Here is a 21,073-nt window from a genome sequence, read left to right on the forward strand (position 1 = left end):
TATTCAACCACAACACCAAAGAACAGACCCGTTATAGATATTAACTTAAGTGAACATTCTTAAGTAGTATGGGTATGTTTCCAATGGAGAAGCTATCAAAATGTTTGTAAATGCAACAATTCCCTTTAAAGTCCACCCTAATCCTCATTAATATTTCTCCTTGGATGAGCTAAGCGTTATGTTTTGAAATTCCAGAATGACACTTCACGTGGATATCTCTGCAATCATTTTGGTGAGAATTATGCAAAACTAAACAGTGAATGAAATGTCCTTCTAACCTCTGGAAACATATATGTTAAAATGACACATCTGCAAAAGTATTGAATACTTAATTTATTTAGCAAAGAGTCAGCTTATACTGTGGACCTAAAATAGGACTATTTACTCCAATCTAGGATCTTAAACATAAACTTTCAGGTCTTGAATGTCCTATAGTGTGTCTACTGGCCAGCATCAGTAATCAGATTGAACTGGTCACTACTGGCTCTGAAATGGGCCTGGAAGATTTCTCTCTCTCATTCTCTCTCTCCTTTTCTTATTCTTTTTCTTTCTTTCCTTCCTTCCAATGGATTGTGCACTTTGCAAATCCGTAGTTTTTCTTTTTTATTATGTTTCACATGTGTACACATAGATGTAATTCTTAGTTTTGTGTTGCTTTCTTTTTTATCATTCTTCTTTTACTCCAATCCATAACTAGCTGTATCAGAGGGTTGTTTTGTGTGTTGATTCCGTTAATACCGACAAAATATCTAGCACAGTGCCTGGCAAATAGGAGATATTCCCCTTTAGTTACTCAGGGTATGTACCCCTCCTATTTTACATTGTTTTGAGAGCCAGTAATTATATTAAGAAGTGTAGTGCCTGTGTCAAAGGAAAAAGAAGATAGCGAGTTTTGAAATGATATCAGACTTCTTCTAAGCCAATAACACAAATTCCCCAAGGTTTTGAAAGTACTCAACATTCCCTTCATATCTTAGGAGGTCCCTGTCTGCTTCTTCATATACCTGTAACAGCTTGTTTTTCTTTAATATGAGCATTTATGATAACGATATTTCTCAACCTTTCTGCTTTGCTTTCATTTCAAATTTTAAAACAGTATGGTCTTGCAATGTAATTGTACATTTAATCTATCACATCCTTCTTTAAATTACTGATTATCAGTTGGCCTAAAAAAGGTGGGTGTCATTAGAACTATTTGGCAAAAGGCACTAGATAAATAAGTTCTTATTTCGAATTACAGACTTGAGGTACTGCTTTGGAAGTACAGCAAGTTTGTGCCCTTTGACTGTCTCACTGTGCATCTGATCTAAGATACAGCGGAAAAGAGTTTTCTGTGGCAAACCTTATGACAAGCTATGGAAACCATGTACATTACATTATATTTCATTTAAAGAAGAATTATATTTTCCTTGATTATAACCTAACTCTGATAATAATGATGGTACTGACCATGAACAAAAATTCGGAGCTCAAAATGACTGAAAGTCTTTGCTTTGGAAGCTTCGAAAGTCTCTTCTCAGGAAACTTAGATTTCCTGTGTTTTATTTTTGTTTCTATTTTGCTTTTCCCATTAAAATAATGTATTCTTCTCAAAAAGAAGGCTCAAAACTCTAGGGAGACAATCTTTTCTTCATAATGGCCAGCAAAAAAATGCCATGTTATTCTATTTCCAGCATGAGCAGTAGAGGTCGCTGTGTGGTTTTGTCTAATGTCCCTTTAGAAATTGACACGCTGTTGGCCATGACAGCACTAGGAGAAAATAGAGCCTCTGCTGTAACTCGCACTGAATATTTCAGAGGGAGACTCTTGGCCTACCTTAAATAGGGACAGCCTATAAATTCATGTTTCCATCAGAATTGGGATCACGTTCCCACTCTATCAACCTACTATTTTCATCAAGCAGGCCCTAGAATAATAGGCTCTGTGTGCTTGTTTTTCAGTGAGCCCAACCAATCTGTCTCAATTTAACCTTCCTGGGCCCAGCATGATGCGCTCCAACAGCATCCCAGCCCAAGACTCGTCCTTTGATCTCTACGATGACTCCCAGCTTTGCGGGAGTGCCACGTCTCTGGAGGAGAGGCCCCGTGCCATCAGTCATTCAGGCTCATTTAGAGACAGCATGGAAGAAGGTAGGCATGGGGGGAAACAAAGATGAAGTTATTTAACTCAGAGATGAAACTATCACATCACTCACATCGCAAGGATTCCTGAAGAGCAAATAAATAAGTAAGTATAACTCTCATCTGGGGAGCCCGAAGCTTGAGGAAATTTTGATCTGCATTACCTTCTGTTTCTTTTTGCATTTGGAGATATGCCAGAAATTGTTTAGATTAATACTTGGCTAGAGCACAGGTCAGAATAAATCCAATGTTCTCATACAGAAATCCCCATAATTTTAGAGACTATTTGCCCAGCTGTGTCAAATATCAGAGTGAATGTTTTGTTTCACACCTCAAAGAACCAGAAAGATACATAAACTGGAAAAATTGTCTTATGAAACTACCACATGCTGCCAACTTTTATTCTCAGAAACTCCCTCTGATGTTAGTTTTTGTCATCATGTCATTTTAGAATTCATGTTGTATCTGCTTTTGCTTTGTAAATTATGTTTCCTTATCCAATGCAGTAAAGTTCTATGTGAATACTTTATAATAAATCTATTTGAAAAACTCAGGAGGCTTGATTGATGTTCAAATGTATATAATTTCCTAAAATATACAACCTCAAATATCACATTTGATCATAATATTTGAGAGCTTTTCCTCTTTGATTTAATGGATGATTTCTTTAAGTATCCATAAAAGAAAATTGTGGCACACATATTATGAAGCATATCAACTCAGGAGAACATAAAACTAAACGTAGAAGCTCAGGCTGATTAGAATGAAATCATCCTTGCTGTCCTAGTCCTTCATAATTACGTGTAAAACCAGAGTTTAAGCTTCTGGTGGCCAGGCATTTGTGGTGTGAACTTGGGCACATTTTCTCACTTTTTTAGCGCTAATTTCTGCATCTGTAATTTCACAGATTTGTCATGAGGGTGAAAATAGTGTAAAGAATAGTTCTGTTCCTTTCGCTTTCCCCTTTACCACCTTCTTATTTGAAGTCTCTTCTGACTACAAGTTTAGACAGCTATGAGAATTGGCTCATGGTTTGCAGGTCACCACTGGACATTTATCACGTTGGCACAAAGTCAGCTGACCACAATCGCCACGACCTTTCCTTTCAGGATATCAGCCAAACCGTATGAATTCATTGTGACAGACAGTGAATTATATCCTGATATTTTGATCTCAAAAAAATGACAACAGAATTGTCCTCAGATTCTTGTATCTAGCTGTTGTTTATTTCCTTAACCACCTATTCTTCACTTTTCAGTAAAGGCCTGGTGTTTCTGAGCAGACTTCGTTATTTTACCTCTTGTCCTTTTTTGCTCTCTCCAGTTCACGGCTCTTCGTTATCACTGGTCTCCAGCACTTCTTCTCTTTACTCTACAGTAAGTATTGGCTATTAAGAAAAAGCGTCTGCTTTTGCCAAGCACACAAGTAGTTAAATAGATTGACATTTACACAGAAGTTGCACAGTGAAATAAGGGCATACTCTAAGCTACTGCATGCCCAGTAAGCCAGCAGGTGCTTACCAGCCCTCTGTGGCCCACTTCTGTGTGCTTCCATTTGACTTTTGTGTACTCATTATAATCAATGAATGGATGGAAAACTGAATTTCATAAAACCTGTTGGACTATGACTCAGAATCCCTGAAACCAGGTACTATGCTCTACCATAACCTTATAATATGGACTACTTTTCCTTGTTTGCTTCTCTGAGTCATGACTGGTAATTGTTCTATAGCATTTCCCCCATTTTATTTTTTAATTTCATTTTTTGAGAATATTGAGAAAGGTAAAGGCTTAAAAGGCCTAGATATTTCTTAAAATATATCTTCTGAAATAGAGTGTGATTTTAAAAACTTCATTTCTTATGAGAGAAATGCTAAAACGTCAGTTTATTTTCTCAATGTGTGAAATTATATTTTATTTTTGCCAAGATGAATTTTCTGTCCACTTAATTTCATCTCTATGAAAAAACAGTCTACAGGAATTTATGTTTTACAAGAGGGTTCCTTCATGCCTAGGTAAGGGTGAGGTGTATTTACTTTATGCATCTCACTGACACTTGAGTACTGTGGATAATCCTTATCTCATATTGGAAGGGTCATGAAATGTTCACAGCCTCTGCTGTCACTGATCAATTAAGCATTAAGGGCAAGACTAATTTTTCACTCATTTTCATTAGGTTCAAATGTTGTGGCCCTCTTTTTATATTTATTGCTTTAGATAGTTACTTAATATCAGACTATCATTGGCACAAGTGATATTTTTCTTATTTCTGCTTTTGATTAAAATTGCTAATAGATTCTATAAATGAAGAAATAACTATTAGTGTTTAGATAAATCTACTGTTTTAAGCAAATAGATGAAGTGAGAAATGTGAAAATGTGTTGGAAAAAACACATAAAAGAAACACATGAAGGCACGGTGGACTCCTTTTGGGCCAGTGCAGCTGCTTGTCGGGAGCGGTGTTCGGACAAAAGCCTTTGCAGCTGAAGTCTCTATGTGACATTGAAAGATGCAAAATCATTATAATCATATTTTAAATATATACAAAAACAATATTTGGATAAAAAATGACCTTCGCGAAGCCTGAGAAATGCTCAAGAAGAGAAAGAGCATGCAGTGAAGGAAAACAAGTGGTAACTAGTATGTACCAGGGTCCGGTCGACTTTCCAGCTGCGTGTAGCCCTTGAGTATTTGAAATGTGTATGGTGTGACAGAGGAAGTGAATTTTTAATTTTAATTAATTTAAATTTAAGTAGGCACATGTACCTAGTGGCTACTATATTGGATATTGGAATTTTATGGGGACTATAGGAGTACATTTACAAATCTGTGGATATATAGGAGCAGATGTCAAAATAATAAGTACACTTAGAAAGCATAGATGAGAAGTATCGTATTAAGAGTACAATATGAAGTGGGAATACAGATTGAAATAAAGAGACTATATACACATATTTGTAGGCCAACATTTACAGATGAGATAAGCCCTGCTGTTAAGTGTGAAAAGAATGGATTAGGTGATTAAGCCATGTGAGAAGGTGATATTACTAGGAAATTTAAATGGTTGTATTAGAAATGACAGAAATTATATAACACTTGAATTGACAAATAACTTGTAGTAAAACAATTCAAGTAAACGCGTATTTGGAGGAGTAATTAGGAGAAAAATCAAAGATGATAAGGAATCATTCTGTCTCTACTCCCCCATTGTCATGCACTGACTGGCAATGAAAAACATCTGTGAAAGTGCTTTTCAAACCGTGAAGTGCAAAAGCAATTCTTCATTATTCTTCATGCCTTTTTAAGGACCGCGTAAAGATTCAATTGATTTGTATTCTTGTCTGATTCAATCAGTAATTATTGTGTGACATCAGGCAAATTGTTAAATTTCCTTGGACTATGCTTATAAAATAAAATTTAAAACAACAACCAGATCTATTGATCTGTCCCAGGGGTTTTCTGCAGCAGCTAGGGAAGCTCAGGGACATTGTATACCATAAATTACCAGAAATTGTAAACTGTATGGTTCTAGGGAGCACCACTTGTGTCATATCCATGTGAACTGTACCTTCTGAAGTTATGCAGTGCACAACTAACACAGCTGTGCATGGTATTCCTTCTTAAAATGTTTGGGAAAAACTCTTTTTTTAGCAGAATATTAGGCACTATTTGCTCCTACTAGGCAAAAAACTGCTCTTATTAACCATGAGTATAAACCATGTTTACTCTAATATTCTCATTTATGCAACTTATGGAATTATGTATTTTGCTTAAAAATATTAAAACAAAGGGGCTGGCCCCGTGGCCGAGTGGTTAAGTTCACGCGCTCCGCTGCAGGCAGTCCAGTGTTTCGTTCGTTCGAATCCTGGGCGCAGACGTGGCACTGCTCATCAAACCACGCTGAGGCAGCGTCCCACATGCCACAACTAGAAGGGCCCACAACGAAGAATATACAACTATGTACTGGGGGGCTTTGGGGAGAAAAAGGAAAAAAATAAAATCTTTTAAAAAAATATTGAAACAAAATAACAAAGACAATTTGCTGCAAAGAATATTTACCAGTAAAATCACTAATCTGACAAATTCCAGTAGAAGGATTCTCTCTTCACATATAGTTCTTTTAAAGCCACTGCCACTTACAATTTGGTAAATTTTTCAAAAGTATCTTGTTATAAAGTTAAGTTAGTCACCTTATAGAATTTCTGAGCAGGAAGCTTCAGGGAGGCTGCAAATTGGTTGGAAATCACAGGCCCAATCTGATCTTCCAAGTTGTTACCTTTGGCAAATTTAGAGTTTGCGTGTTTGTTTTTAAATTCAAGGCAACACTGTGAAATCTGGACCTTTTACCTAAAAATTAAAATTTCTAAGTTCCTTTTTAAAGTAATTGGAATGTCTAGCGAGACCGAGATGAAATTCCTCCAGATTTACAGTCACCTCACGGCCCCCTTTAGGTGCTGGCAATTGCCCGGCCCGGCCCCAGCCTCCAGGGATTCTCTTTTCTTCCTGACACGGTGGCTGAGTCTGGGTCGTTAGTTATTATTGTGCTGTTGCATTTCTCACAGGAAAGAAATACTTCTCATTATCCATATAATTATGAAAAGTGAGAAAATAAAAGATAGCTTAGGAAGGCTGTGTCACTTCTTCTTTTAATACTCAGGGTCCTTTTTATTCTTTATATGCCTGGTCCTCTGAAGCATTTACATTTGTGATCCTTGCAATAGGTGTTTTCTGCTTGGATGTATATTAAAACCTAAAAAAAACATTTTGTACTTGGAGTCTAATTTGTGTTGGTTTAGTTAGAGCAAGAGCCACACTTAGTTCATTGTAGATCCCTTTAGCATATTTCCTAACACGTAGCTAGTACTAAAGTAAATATTTTTTAATTAGTAAGTTTGAATGGATGAATGAATGGCCAATTAGTGGCTTACAGAATAAAAAAAATCATCTGATATATTTTATTTAGGCGAAGTGTTTTGTATTGTTCACCATCCTTCAGGACATTGGGCCTGGTTCAAAAGCATCATTTAAAAATGGCAAGTAATCACATTCCATCATGATATCATTAGTCCCACACCCAACTACTGAAAGAAATATAATATTAATATTCTGGCTCATTGCTTCAACTTTATGGTACCACCTACCCAGTATTAATAACCACAAGGTATGAAAGAAGGGAAAGATTAAAGAAAAAGATAGTTCTGAAAAGCTAGCAATGAGGAAAGTCATTATATACAGTATATATAGAATTGATATGTAATAGTTTTGATTATGTCTAGTATATGTAACTTATTCGGGATTTTTTAAATGAAAAAATGTGATGAAGGTCTTTTTTGACTCTTTTTTTTAAAAAACTAGGATATATTGCTTTTTATAAATACACAAATTATTTATTGAGTATCAGTTTTCTAGAATCCTAGCAGGCCTAGAAGCAGGATTTCAGCAGAATAAACTGGCAATAAATATGCAAAATTGTAGAGAAAACAAGTAGTCATAGTTAATTGTGCCATATGTCTTAAGGCAAACAACCTCCAGCTTGCTTTTGATTTTATGAAATTTCTATCTTAAAGCCCGTCCCTACTTCTGATTTAAATGAACAGTATGAAACCTTGAAATCATTAGAATTAAAAAATAAAACCATCACTTAAAAAACTAAAATTGAGATGTAAAATATTCAAGCTTTATATTAGCATTTATTTTGAAAATAAAGTTTTCTTATAAAGACTATTTGGATTCTGCTACTTAACCACTCTATTATTTAACCACTATATTGTTAACTATACATGATCTTCAAAAGTAGAAAAATACAGGAAAAACAAACACGCAAGAGATGCTTATGCATAAAAAATATCTTACTGTTTATTTTACTTTGTTTTGTTTTATGTTTTATGGAGAAAAAGAAGAGAGAAAAAGTGGTTGAGGTACTTCTGCATCAATTAATCAGGAAATGTCCCAAAAGGAGAGAGAGGAAATGAGAGATTTGTTTTCAGCTTTGGATCTGCTCAAGGCAATGAGCAGACCTGTACTGTTCAGTAAGATCGTACATTCTCCAGGTTTTTCCAGAATGAGGGAGCTTCTCAAATGTAATGAGGCACATAAAGCATTTCCTGACATTTTGCAGACCAGCGTGAAGGAGGAAAACAGAGCTAGGAGTTTTATGCAACCAAGGCCAAAACACCCTCAGGTCCTCACAGTGGTCCTGACTTCCTCTGTAATCCGCACGCCCAGATATTTATCAGCCCCTCTTATCACCACCTGAATGTGGGCCATTTGCATGTTTTGCTGACTTGCAGCCCACCAAACTTACTTAATAATCATTAGGAAAAGTAAAAGAAAATAGAAATTAATAAGATGATTTTCAGTAGTTATCAGGTCAACATTTTCCCTCCAGCTTTATTTGGCATCCTTTATGATCTATAAATCACAGAATCCAATTCTGACTCCTAAGTCTTGGCTGAAGATCTCTTTAATTTCATGGGGTCCCTTTTCTACAATGTGTATTTTAAAAATCCAATATTTCATTTTTTTCCTTCACCCATATTTTTCAGAGTATACTTTTATAACTATTTTGTTTTTGTTGCTTACGGTCTGGATCTTAGAGTAACACTGTCTTTTAATTCTATTCCTCGCTTTTAAGGTATATTATACATCCTTGATTCAAATAACCTATATTTTAAAAATACCATATGGTTTGTATATAAAGAAATATTTGTTTGCAATCCTAAAAGTCCCTGTTTTTACTATTTTAAGTTAATAATGTTATATATTTTTCTATATTCTTATGTTAGGCCAAATAACATTTTAAATACACAATATAATTACTTTATTCATTTGTACTTGTAGAATGAATTAACATGATAGTTAAATTCTTTTCCATTTTCTCTTTTACAGGCTGAAGAAAAGGCTCATTCAGAGGTAAAAAATTAAAAACACAGCATTTTTATATTTGACTCTTTTCATTTACGTTTATGATGAAATGAGTGTTTCTAACACTAGGGGGCGGTGTGATACAGTAGCATAACTCTCCAGCACTGCTGATAGAAATGACCCAGCTAGTTGACAGATAGTCTTGGATATTTCCTCTTAAAAGAAAATGAAAGGAAGTTTTGAGAAGCAAACTCTCTTCTCACATATCAGAATGTAATCTTAGCTCAACAGCTAATAACCTGTCTCTAGTAGTAAGCACTCGTTCAATCTTTGGTGAATGAATGAATGTGTTGTCTTTCTATTTGATTCTAGTCCCTTTTCCCCACTGCCTGTGAGACTAACGGTATTGGATAGAGGAGACTATTGCCTCTTAGGCATTAGACCTCCACAATGCAGGCTACCAGCATCCAGTCCATCTCTTTGGTGCCAGGACTGTGCTACTTGTAATCACCACTTTATGTTTAATGTGCTGTATTGTTCTAATCACACACATTTCGCAAATACACACTTCATTGCAATCACACACAAATCCGATTGCAGCCTGGGGCTAACATTCTTTCTCTCCCTTTGTGTGAGCCTGACCTGGCCAAGTAAAGCAGGAGGACTTTAATTAGGCCTTTATTCAAAGTGTGCTAATGACTATTTGATTGGTTTACACTGAGACAATCAGACCACAGAGAAGATAAATGCATTGGTGACAGCCTCTGCAAAGGAACTCTTTCCTTTTAAGTCTCACTTTATCTTTATTTATTTACTTTTAAGTAATATTTTTGCTGCGTTTAAAAATATTGAAAAAGTATAGATTATAGCAATTTGATCTTTATAATTACTAGAATGAAGACTGAATATGGTCTTAAAAAAATCTAATCTATTTGATTTACATTGCATGGATGTGGTAAAGCTCCTAATACTGATCGTAATATAGCTACTGAGGTGTAGAAATGCCACATCTCTTTGCTGTATTAGTAGTTATCAGACTCCTCTTTTATCATTTATGCCACATAAGGGATCACGGTTTTTAAAAAATAACTTACATTATTTTAAGTTTTCCTAGGGTATATTTTAAAGGAAATAGGATCATATAATAGAGACTATTAATTTGAGAAAGGCTCTTTGAGTTTGTTTTGGTTTAAAAATGAAATACATGCTCCGCTTTCTTGAACTATTTGGGGTCATCATTTGAATGTAACTCAAATGCTCTTTGGGGCTGAATGTACCTCTTTAAAAAACATGAGTGAGGGGCTGGCCCTGTGGCCGAGTGGTTAAGTTCGCGCGCTCTGCTGCAGGCGGCCCATTGTTTCGTTGGTTCGAATCCTGGGTGCGGACATGGCACTGCTCATCAAACCACGCTGAGGCAGCGTCCCACATGCCACAACTAGAAGGACCCACAACGAAGAATATACAACTATGTACCGGGGGCTTTGGGGAGAAAAAGGAAACAATAAAATCTTTAAAATAAAAAGGAAAAAGAGTGAAATGGAATCACATTTGCCCAAATTATGTAAATATTCACTGTCTCTGCTTCAATCCACTTCTTTTTTAGAGTCTCTTGATATTGACCAATATTTCTCCTCTACAAAAATCTAATGTGTAAGAAGAAAAAAAGATGGTTACTGAACTGTGTCAGGAATGCTCTTTCAAACTGAGTCAGTATTCCGAAAGTCCAACCAGAACAATGGAAGGCTTGTTTTTGAAGAAATGAGAATTAGAGTAGAATGTTTGGCATCTATTTAGCTAAAATCTCTTGCAACTGGAAGTGTGCTTGTAGACTTCCTCTCAGATGTTGTAAATGCTTTTCACTTACTTATCACTGTTTACATTTCGTGGCAACATGAGACGTGCAGATTAAAGTTCGGAAAGTGTTTACATTGAAATTCAAATATGATTTGATATACTCTTACCTTTTTCTGGTTCAATTTTAGTAGAGTGGGAACTTAACTAAAAAGGAAAACTTTTTAGCATATTTGTTTTGTTAGTTTATCTAGTTATTTGCACAATATTACTAATTTTATGCTTACTTTTAAACTATGGGTAATCTATAAAGCATTTCCGGTCGAGCTAATAGGAACTCACTGGATAAAGGGTAATGTAATAAAGATTTGGTAAGGCTTCTCTGGGTGTTAGTCAGTGAAACTTCAGCCAATAAAATTATTTTCAAATATGGAATCATTGAATGCTGAATTGGAGCTAACTTTCAGTGACTGCAGGGTATTCTGCAGCTTCTGAGAACTTGCCAAATTATAGAAAATTAAAATACATGAAAATTGACAGAAAAATAGCATGGAGTACTCTTTGCTAAAAAAAGGTCCAGAAAAAATATGTATAAGTAAATTTAATTTTTAAAAAGGAAAGATTTTACTACCTGAGTCTTATTACTAGAAATTCTGGAGGTAGAAGAATCAGTAGAGAACATAAATTGATTCTTGAGTCAGGCAGGGATGCCAAGTGGAACTAGTATCCTTTAATTTGCAGATTTGGTCCCAAGCTTGAAAATAGTTACATTCTCTTCTCATAAGTGGTATTTGATTGTTACTGTGTGGCCGGTGTTCACATTTCTTTAATTTTTAGGAATTGGCGCTGATACAGCGGGGGTAGAGTGAGCTAACCATAGTATTTGCTTTGTTGGATTGAATTCTCAGCTTTAAGTAGAAATCTACTAGCATATTAAATTGTTTTTTTTTAAATTACATTCAGCAAATCCATAAACTGCGGAGAGAGCTGGTTGCATCACAAGAAAAAGTTGCCACCCTCACATCACAACTTTCAGCAAATGTAAGTGACTTTTGATTTTTTTTGATATATAAAAACAGATTTTTATAGAATAAATGGGAAAATTTTCGTAATAGATGAACAAACTTTAAACTTCCAAAATTATACAGACTTAAGTTACCAAATAGTGTGACTCATATAAATATAAACTTTCCTGCACACTGGGTAATAAAATGTAAACCCAAACTGATGAGGAATCACAATGTGGTTAAAATGATTTTGTATTTCTTATAAGGTTGGAAACATTAGTAACAGCTACAAGGGTTATTTCTTCTCGTATTTATTATTTTTATCACTGCCCATGCGTGAGACTTTCTCAAGCCACAGTACAATTAGGAGTTGATGGCAATTAACTTTGGAAGGTAGAAAATTCATGTGCCCTGCCTCCTTCAGCACAATTTATTGGACAATTAGTTAAGCATCCAGTTAATTCTGAAAAAATTAACTTAGGCCTAAATTTGGGGCTCTTAGCTCTATTGTAAATGAGATACAGTTCTCTCAAGAACTTTGGCAGCCTTGTCATAGCAGCTTAAGCAGCTGAGATTGGCAAAAATGATGATGATGAAGACCATCAATCATATTAACACTTATTGAAGATCTTTCGCTGTTCCAGGGCGGACTCAGAATAGATGTAGGAGAAAGGAGAACAGGTGGCATTGTGCCTAGTCCTCAGGAACAATAGTGTTAGAAGCAACAGTGAGAGGTGAGGAAGCTCCTGCTACTTTGCCATATGTCCTGCCACCTTCATGCAGCATTCATCTGCTCAGTTCCACTCCATGGCTTTGGGCCTGTTCCCTGCCTCCCACTCTCTGCTCTATGTTGAGTTTTTGTATCTATCTCCTGGACAAAGCTTGAGGTATCAAGAGTGAGCAGATGCAAGCCCACTGGGTATCACTTGAATAAGAGAGATTTTAAGAATAAAAACTATTGTGTGTTATAACTTCCACGGTATCTAAGTAAGTTATTTCACTCACAATGTATTTATTTTAGCACTCTATTTAAATTGATTTCATCTTTTCAGTTTTGGGAGAATCAAATTGATTTTGGGTTGGCTATCTTTATTTTTTATAGATGTTTGTTAGGGAATTCTTAAAAATAATAGCAGATCTTAGAGAATTGTTTAGGGAATACAGGAAGAGGACAGTATTATTTAACCAATATTTTATGTCTATGAGTAACTCTTTAAGAAATAGTTCAGAAGCAACTGTAAATTTTGTGCTATAGGCTAGATGTATGGTAGTATAAAACACTCCTGCCTAGTTTACTGAATCTGTACCCAGAGGACATATTACAATCTAAATAGCAAAACACACTGGGCTGTGTTTATCTGCAATGAGGAAGTCTCAGTGACAGACCCTGTGCACTGGATAGTCAAGATACTTACATGTATCTTGAACAGTTACTGAGGGTTTTATTTTATTTTGTAAATGTCTCTTGTGTGGACTTCTGTATTCAGGTATTAGAATAATAAATGGCTACTGTACATAATGGAATTTGAATTTTACACAGTAATTTTTAAACTATTTCCACTTAAAAAGTAATAATGCATATTGCATTAAAAAGAAAAACTGAAACTAAAAATTGTTTAATAAAAAGTGTATGTTTGTTTTTCCCTCTGAGACTCCCATTCCCACTCATGTTTATTGGTTTCTTGGGTTTCCTTTCAACATTGTTCTTTTACTTACCCATGAATACAGGCATACAATACATACTTCCAAAGGCTTATACGTACACACACACTCACACACAGAAAAGGAATCAAGTTCTAACATGGGGGACCATCCTGGGCGTTGACTCTGTGCCATTGTTTGGAAAGGGAGCAAACATTTTAAAAAGATGCCAGCTGTTGGCAATCTAGCACTTCTGCCCCAAGCACGTACGCCACACTCTTCTCACTGATGGGTTCTCATGACTTTGGAGCGTGTATTCTTAGCTAGGCATTGATATGACTACCAGAGGGTGAAAAATAGTTCTTGTGATGAAAAATAAACTCACTCTTTTTATGCATAAAGTACAGATATACACAGAGTACCTAAACAGGTGTCCAGCATATCTGTGGCATTAAAATGTCATGGAGGAAGGGAGTGATTATGAAAAAATGTCTGTACTGTCTCTTTAGGGGACAATAATGAAAAAAATGGTAACAAATACAGAATTAGAGGAAGCAGTGCTAAATAGATGATTTTGTTTAAAAAGTGCTAGTCTTAGCGGAAATGCCCAAATATCTGCAGCCTCCCCCAGCTATTTCTATGTTATCATTAGTAGTACTTTCTGCATACAGCTGAGAGCCTAATATATATCCTATTTACGTCGTCCTTTGTTTTTTTTTACTTCATAATGCATTTTAGAAATCTCAAATCACCTCAGATCTACGCAAAAACCTGTAACTAGATGCTTTATTTTTTAATAATGAAACAAACTGGAAACAACCAAATGTCCCTCGATAGGTCAATGGATAAAAAAAATCTGATATATCAATACCATGGACTACTATCAACAGTAAAAAGAAATGAGCTATTGATACACACAACCCCATGGATGAATCCAAAATGCATTATGCTAAGTGAAAAAAGATAATTTCAAAAGGACTCACACTGTGTAATTCCATTTATCAATAGAGAACTGTTAGTGGTTGCCAGGCGTCAGGGATGGGGTTCCGCTCTCTTCCTGAGAGGTGGGCGTAACTATAAAGGGGTGGCAACAGTGAGAGCTTTAGGGTAAGGGAATTGTTGGGTATGGGTGAATCTACATCTGTGTGCCACTATTGAATTCCTGGCTTTGATATCACACTGTAATTATGTAAGATGTCACCATTGAGGGAACTGGGTGAGGGACTACGAGGGTCCTCTCTATACTCTCTTGCAACTTCTTGTGAATCTATAAGTATTTCAAATTAAAAAATAAAATAGAACACCTAAAGATCTACTACAATTTTCTAAAAGAGATGTCTAGTTTTTAATATTTTAGGAATTTCAACCTTATTTCATTGTTTAGTGCTCCTTTATTTCGTGGTGATATGCATTGTTAAAGCTTTTTACCATCAGGTAAATTTATTGCTGAAAATGTCAAAAGATGAAAATCAAATATTCAGGTAATGAAGATACGCATTATTTTCAATTCTTCTACAAAGCAGTTTATTAAAATTCACTTTAAGACTAAGGACAGCTGAGAACTTGTATAAATAGATGCATGTATAACGTTTATAAAATATTTTTAACATCAGTCCTATTTTAAACATTTTTAATAGTATTATAATTGCAAGGGATAGAGACTTGTATATTTATGTCCATTTGTATTTTTAAGGGTATAATCTCCTTTACATATTCAGAAATTTGAATTACTCATAAGTCACCTATTAATTACAGGTTATTTTGAATTCACTCGCTTTACATTTGTTTTATAATGTCACTTTTGATTCCATAGACCAGAATGAGTCATCAAAGAATTTAGTTAATACTTCATTTTTCCTCAGTTCTAAGAAATACTTCATTTAATTTCATTCAGAGTACGTTTCACTTCAATGCTTCTGAGTTAATATCCATTGATGTATGTAATATTTATATATATTTTAACATAGATATATACAGAAATTCAGTTAATCATAAGACTGAATAAAATTAGTTCTGTATAGAATTTCTTCAAAAATACGTAAAAAAAATATTTGTTTAAATCTTGCGCAGTTCTTATTTGGAGGTAGAGATAAGCCTGTCATTTATTAATTTATTCAGACCACAAGTAAACTTTTTACCTTTTGGTTCAATGGGGTCACTACAATGAGCATTGTTGTATAGGAGTGTAATAACTGTGATTTATGAGGACAAATTACAATGAGTTGGGTTCTGTAGAAAATATCATTAACTGTTTTTTTGTTTAGTAATCATTTTACATATCCAGCTATTCATTTTTACTCAATATATGATTAATTTTATCAAGACTTAAATGATTTGCCTTAATTTAGGCTAGTTTTGTAATTGATGTGTCGTGTGTTTCGACCTGACATGATTATATTTAGATGAAGTCTACACAATAATCCATGTTTTAATTTTTAAATTTGAAACTTGTCTACCTCTCTACTAAAATGCTTTCCCCCGTTTGTTCAAAGGGGCAGTGGTGAGTCAGAGAAGTATCCAGGCAGCTCCCCTCTCATTTGACTGGCAGAGAATGACCCCTAGGCAGCAGAATGGCACTGAGCCTTCCCATTTGTGAAGCTCTCTGAACAGAGTTGCATAAAGCCCTGAGAAGACTCTTTGTAAAGCTGTCTCTCCTAGGGTGTTTTTAGAACAGAGAGACAGCACATTGGCAAGTGCTATTGCCTGGCCTTCCCTGAGTCAGTACGGCAACCACGAACAGGATGACAACAGGAGCCCCACAAGCAAAGGCAACTGGTCACATCATACAGTCAGCCAGGTGCCCTCTGGCCTCTTGTGCACACCTTCATGCAGCCAAGTCAGGCGGGATGCCTTTGTTTGTGTTTTACTGTATTTTCTTTACAAATCTCAGCCCCTAGATAATTTAGAAATGGGTACTAAGGCTAGTTATTACTACCATTTTTCAGAGACATCAGTGAATGAATATGTAACAGAACAAAAAGTACTTTTTTTACCTTTCAGCATGTAAGTCTTTTAGCCAAAAATCGCGTGGGTTTATTTTGTTTGGGACTGTGTCCTATTTCTTTGCTCTATTTAATATTTTTATATAATCTGGCAGTTGCTCTTGCTTTTTGCATTTCCTTTAAGAGAAGACTATTTTGCACATATTGACAATGACAAACACTTAAGGGATAATTTTATACAGTGTAAAGGAAATGTGAAACCTTATAATAGATTCAGTCATTTTCAGTTCATCTAACTATTGATTTTCAAATGCAACATCATATATATATATATATATTCCCATATAAATCTATGTATGGAGTATGTTTTATTTGGTTGATGGGCTGTCACTGGATTCTGAGTGAACAGATGCAATGCAGGCATTTTTCATAATGATATTTCATCTTATTCTTTAGCAGCACAATAATTGTCTTTACATGTATATTCAGATTATGTTATGTGATTTTAAAACCAAGACAGTATGCATTAAAACGAACTTCCCTTAACTAATATTCAGTCTTGTCTGTTTTGCTACCTTGACAGACTTCACTTAACACAAGTCAGGGAATACGCATCATCATATTGATACCATTTTACTCTGGCTTGAAAATTGTGCAACTGCTAAAAGAAAAGTGAGAAGCAAGTAAACTATGGTTAACAGTCCCCCTAAAAATCCACAGTTTTTTTAGAAAGTCATCATTTTATACAGTTTTTCAGACAAGACATATTGTCCAAAAGTTTAATCAGTTTTACTTTCCACTTTCTCTCCATTAGGGTGACAAAGATCACCACTGGTAGAAATGGTTTTCCTTATTTCCTTTTTAAACTTCCTCTCCATTAATCCAATTGCTGAAAAATTTAACCTTTACAACTCAAAGTAACAAAGTTAATCTGATAAACTAAACCAAGGCAATATAAATTCAAAGCAATATTTCACTAACATGCTTTTAACATATTTTTTGTTTAAAACAATGTGACTCAAATTAAAATATTCTTTTGTAACTAGTTATACATTTTTCCTGTGGGCAATTAATGAAAAGCAATTTCCAAAGATTGAAAACTGAAATTCAAATGGTAAATATTTTATATTTATTCAAAGCTACAAAATATAAGCAATATATTTGTACAGCATATTCTTCACAGCCCCTCTTTCTTTGTCAGATTTTTAACTCCTATTATGATAAAATATGCATAGAAGGTAAAGGAAAGTAACTATGTTCAAGATTATACCTTCAAGGACTCATAGTCCAACAATTAAGCATTACAATTCTTTGGGAGAATTAAAACTTTGCAATACTGAGTAGAATCTTGCATTTCTTTGAGTAAATGTAACAATTTTCCACCAGAATTTTCACTATTTTAAAAGAAAACAAGCAGTTTTGCTTTTAGGATTTAGTAACCCACTGTAGAGTCATAGCGGGATTATTTCTAATAGACTAAACTAGAAGCAGCACAAGCGGTCATCATGGGCAAATATGTTATAAGTCACACAGAGCAGAGTTTTAGAGCCAAATCTAACTCCTGCTACACGCCACATGGACAGATCTCAAAAGCACAATGTTAAGTAAAAGAAGACAGTCACAAAAAAATCATGCCATATGATTCCACTGGAATAGTTTTTAAAATAGGCGAAGCTAGCATAACATTTAGGGATGCAAGCTTAGGTGATAAAACTATAAAGAGAAGCAAGAAAATAACTACCACAAAGTCATAACAGTGGTTATCTTTGGGGAAGGGAGAGGAGACAGTACTGAGGGAGGGGCAAGGGAGGACTTCTGGGGTCTTGAAATGTACTGTTTCTGGACTTGGCTCATAAGTGCATGAACGTTCACTATATGATAAGCCAGTGAGCTGTACATTTTCAATTTGTTCTTTTATGTAGGGTGTATTTTTTTTACAATTAAAAAAGGTTAAGTATCAGAGAAAGTGGGACATAACCTTATGCTAATTTCTGAGGGTACTAAGTCTGATGTAATAGTATTCCTTCATTGAAAATATTTTAAACTATATGATACTATTTCTTTTTCTTTTTGAGTAATATTTATCCAATTAAATCTGCTAACAAACCTTGAAGTATAATTCTCAAGGTTGTGATTTGAAAACCAAAGACAGTATGCATTAAAAAGAACTTCCCTTAACTAATATTCAGTCTTGTCTATTTTGCTACCTTGACAGACTTCACTTAACACAAGTCAGGGAATACGCATCATCATTTGTGTGCGTGTATGTATGGGAGGAAGAGAAGAGGGAGTGGAAAAAGAATGAAGACTTGTTCTGATGGCCTGAAGATTAGTAGAAGCATTTTCTACGAATGATCTTTCTCCATTTTGCAGTGTCAGGAAAAAAAGGAAGCTCAGGATAAGTTCAGAGATAGAAACAAAGACACCTTTGTATCATGATGCTAATGGAAGGGCCTTGTACATTCTAGCTGTTACCAATAATGGAATAAACTTCGAATGCCCTAATTTTTAGGACTCCCATGATCCCTTTGATTACAGGTACTTCAGCGTTTCAGCTCTGCTAGAGTTACAGGGCGATGTATTTTAATTGAGTTCTCTTACTCCCTTCCCTCAAAAAATTAATCTTTTGCCAAGGATTGCCAAGTTTCCCCCCACACATAGTTTATTACAGATGTGGGCTGTAAAATATTCTATCCTTGGATCCATTTAAGAGCATAATAGAATTAGATCTGTTTGAGATAGCATACCTACAGACTTACCTAAAGCCACAGCGAAGATGGAGCACCTCTTCACACCCAGTATTCTGTGGGTCACGCTGTTGCATAATGGCACGTCAGTAGGACTGGCCTGTTTTAGAGCTCTAATAAGATTGTCAAATACTTCTTAATCGTAAGACTTATGGTTATGTACTGCAATATGTATAATTCTCTGAGATTTAAAATAAAACCCCAAAGCCACAAAAACCTAATGTTAAATAAAATATGATTGAATATTCTTTCTAGCTGGCCTACCTATGCTTTCTTAGTTGAAGAGAATAAAGTAGAAATAAAAGCCCTTTTATTGAAAAGAGTTTGGAAAGTGAAGACAACTCTTTTCGATTCAGTTCTTTGTATGTAGAAAGAGAAGAAAGATAATGTTTTAGCTGTCAGCAGATGTCTGACACTTGGAGGAGAGTGCCTTTATAATGGAGGAGCTAACAATGTCTTCAAAGTTCATCATACAGGTATAAAAAGGAGGAACATTTGTCCATTGACTATCACAGTGACCTCCTCTTGGGCTTTCAGTCAAAAACTTTGCAACTCAGAACTTTATTCAGTATTTTAGGTGTCAAATCTTCCATGATGTGCAAGTTAGAAGGTGTTATTATTTGCAAAATACCATCCCCTTTCAGAAGTTGTTTGAACTCACATTAAATGTCAAGAGACTAAAACACTGATTTTAAGCTGAAGTTTAGAAAAGATAAATGAAGATTTGTGTTAAAGGAGAGTCACCATTGAAATTTAACCGTGATGGTCACAGTATTTAAAGAGTTAGAATACCTGAAATTAAGCTTTTTGTAAAATGAAGTGTTTTCGTCCATCCAAATGAGGTTCTGACATTTAAAATGTGATCCTTCCATTTGGTTCACAGGCTCACCTCGTAGCAGCTTTTGAAAAGAGTTTAGGGAATATGACTGGCCGACTGCAAAGTCTAACCATGACAGCGGAACAAAAGGTATGTTCAAGAACTGGTACTGGGCCATGAAATAAGATGGTGAGTTGCAGAGGATACTTAAACAATGCCTGAGATGCAGCTTCTTAAAAATAATACTACAGAGGATCCATTCTATACTAAATTGGAACAGTGACAAGGTAATGCCTTTCCTTTTCAGATTTTGATTTAAAGACTTATGATCCAGATTAATCCATAATTGGAACACACACACACACACACACACACGCACACAGAGTTCTTTCTAGGCAGTGTATTATTTTACCTCTGACTGGAACTATTAAAAGAATACCAAATGTTAAGAAAGAGAAACAGTTGTATGGAAGAAGAGTTAGAATATTCTAGGAACAATTTGTTATGCAGTTGAGAAGAGCTGCATTCTGACAAGATTTTCACAAATGCATGGTCTGTAAGCCATGCGAAGGCCAGTAGGCTGAGATACTCGTGGATAAGGCCTGGAAGAGATGTTAGGACTCGACAAGGTAGGGCTTTAGGTTAAAGCATCTATGGGACAAAGGACAATATTGCGTAATTTTGGAGTAAAAAGGACTAGTTGGCATCTGGGGATGCTGTCTTTGAAGTAAAGTTAAATTATATAAAATCTGAATGATTTTATGGAGTAGAAGAAGCAATACTAAAAAGAAATAAACAGAGAATTAATTCAGTTCACAAAGGCAGAAGCATCAAAAAGGTCTGTGCTGCCTAGAAAGAATGTGGACCCTTTCCACAAGTTAACCAGTAACTGACTCTCTGCTGTTACTTTGGTAGTCCTAAGCTGAGTCCTTGGGCGGTTGTCAGAGACAGATGAAGACTCTAATATTGTATGAAAGTATTTGTAAAAACTGCACATGTGCGTAATATGAGCAAAGTGGACACAGTTTTCTTCTGATTCTCAAACAGATCCATAATCTAAAAAGTTCTGGATATTTTCAGAATCAGTACCTATATCTCGATCCATAGGAAGGGCTTCCAATTTTGTCTTTAGTTTCTATAAAGTA

General features: G+C 35.2%; 1 protein-coding gene across 23 annotated transcripts in view; it reads left to right on the plus strand.

Moving 5' to 3' along the window:
• The window catches only part of NAV3 (neuron navigator 3), a 791,518-nt gene that overhangs the window by 719,203 nt on the left and 51,242 nt on the right, over positions 1–21,073 (plus strand). For all 23 annotated transcript variants that reach the window (XM_070600533.1, XM_070600535.1, XM_070600545.1 and 20 more), the window contains 5 exons: positions 1,941–2,129; positions 3,444–3,496; positions 9,008–9,031; positions 11,738–11,815; positions 19,995–20,078. In XM_070600533.1, the coding sequence (XP_070456634.1) occupies positions 1,941–2,129; positions 3,444–3,496; positions 9,008–9,031; positions 11,738–11,815; positions 19,995–20,078 (428 nt within the window). The remainder of the gene's footprint in view (positions 1–1,940; positions 2,130–3,443; positions 3,497–9,007; positions 9,032–11,737; positions 11,816–19,994; positions 20,079–21,073) is intronic.

The sequence above is a fragment of the Equus przewalskii genome, chromosome 29 (genome assembly GCF_037783145.1).
Source record: "Equus przewalskii isolate Varuska chromosome 29, EquPr2, whole genome shotgun sequence".
In the NCBI taxonomy this organism is placed as follows: Eukaryota; Metazoa; Chordata; class Mammalia; order Perissodactyla; family Equidae; genus Equus; species Equus przewalskii.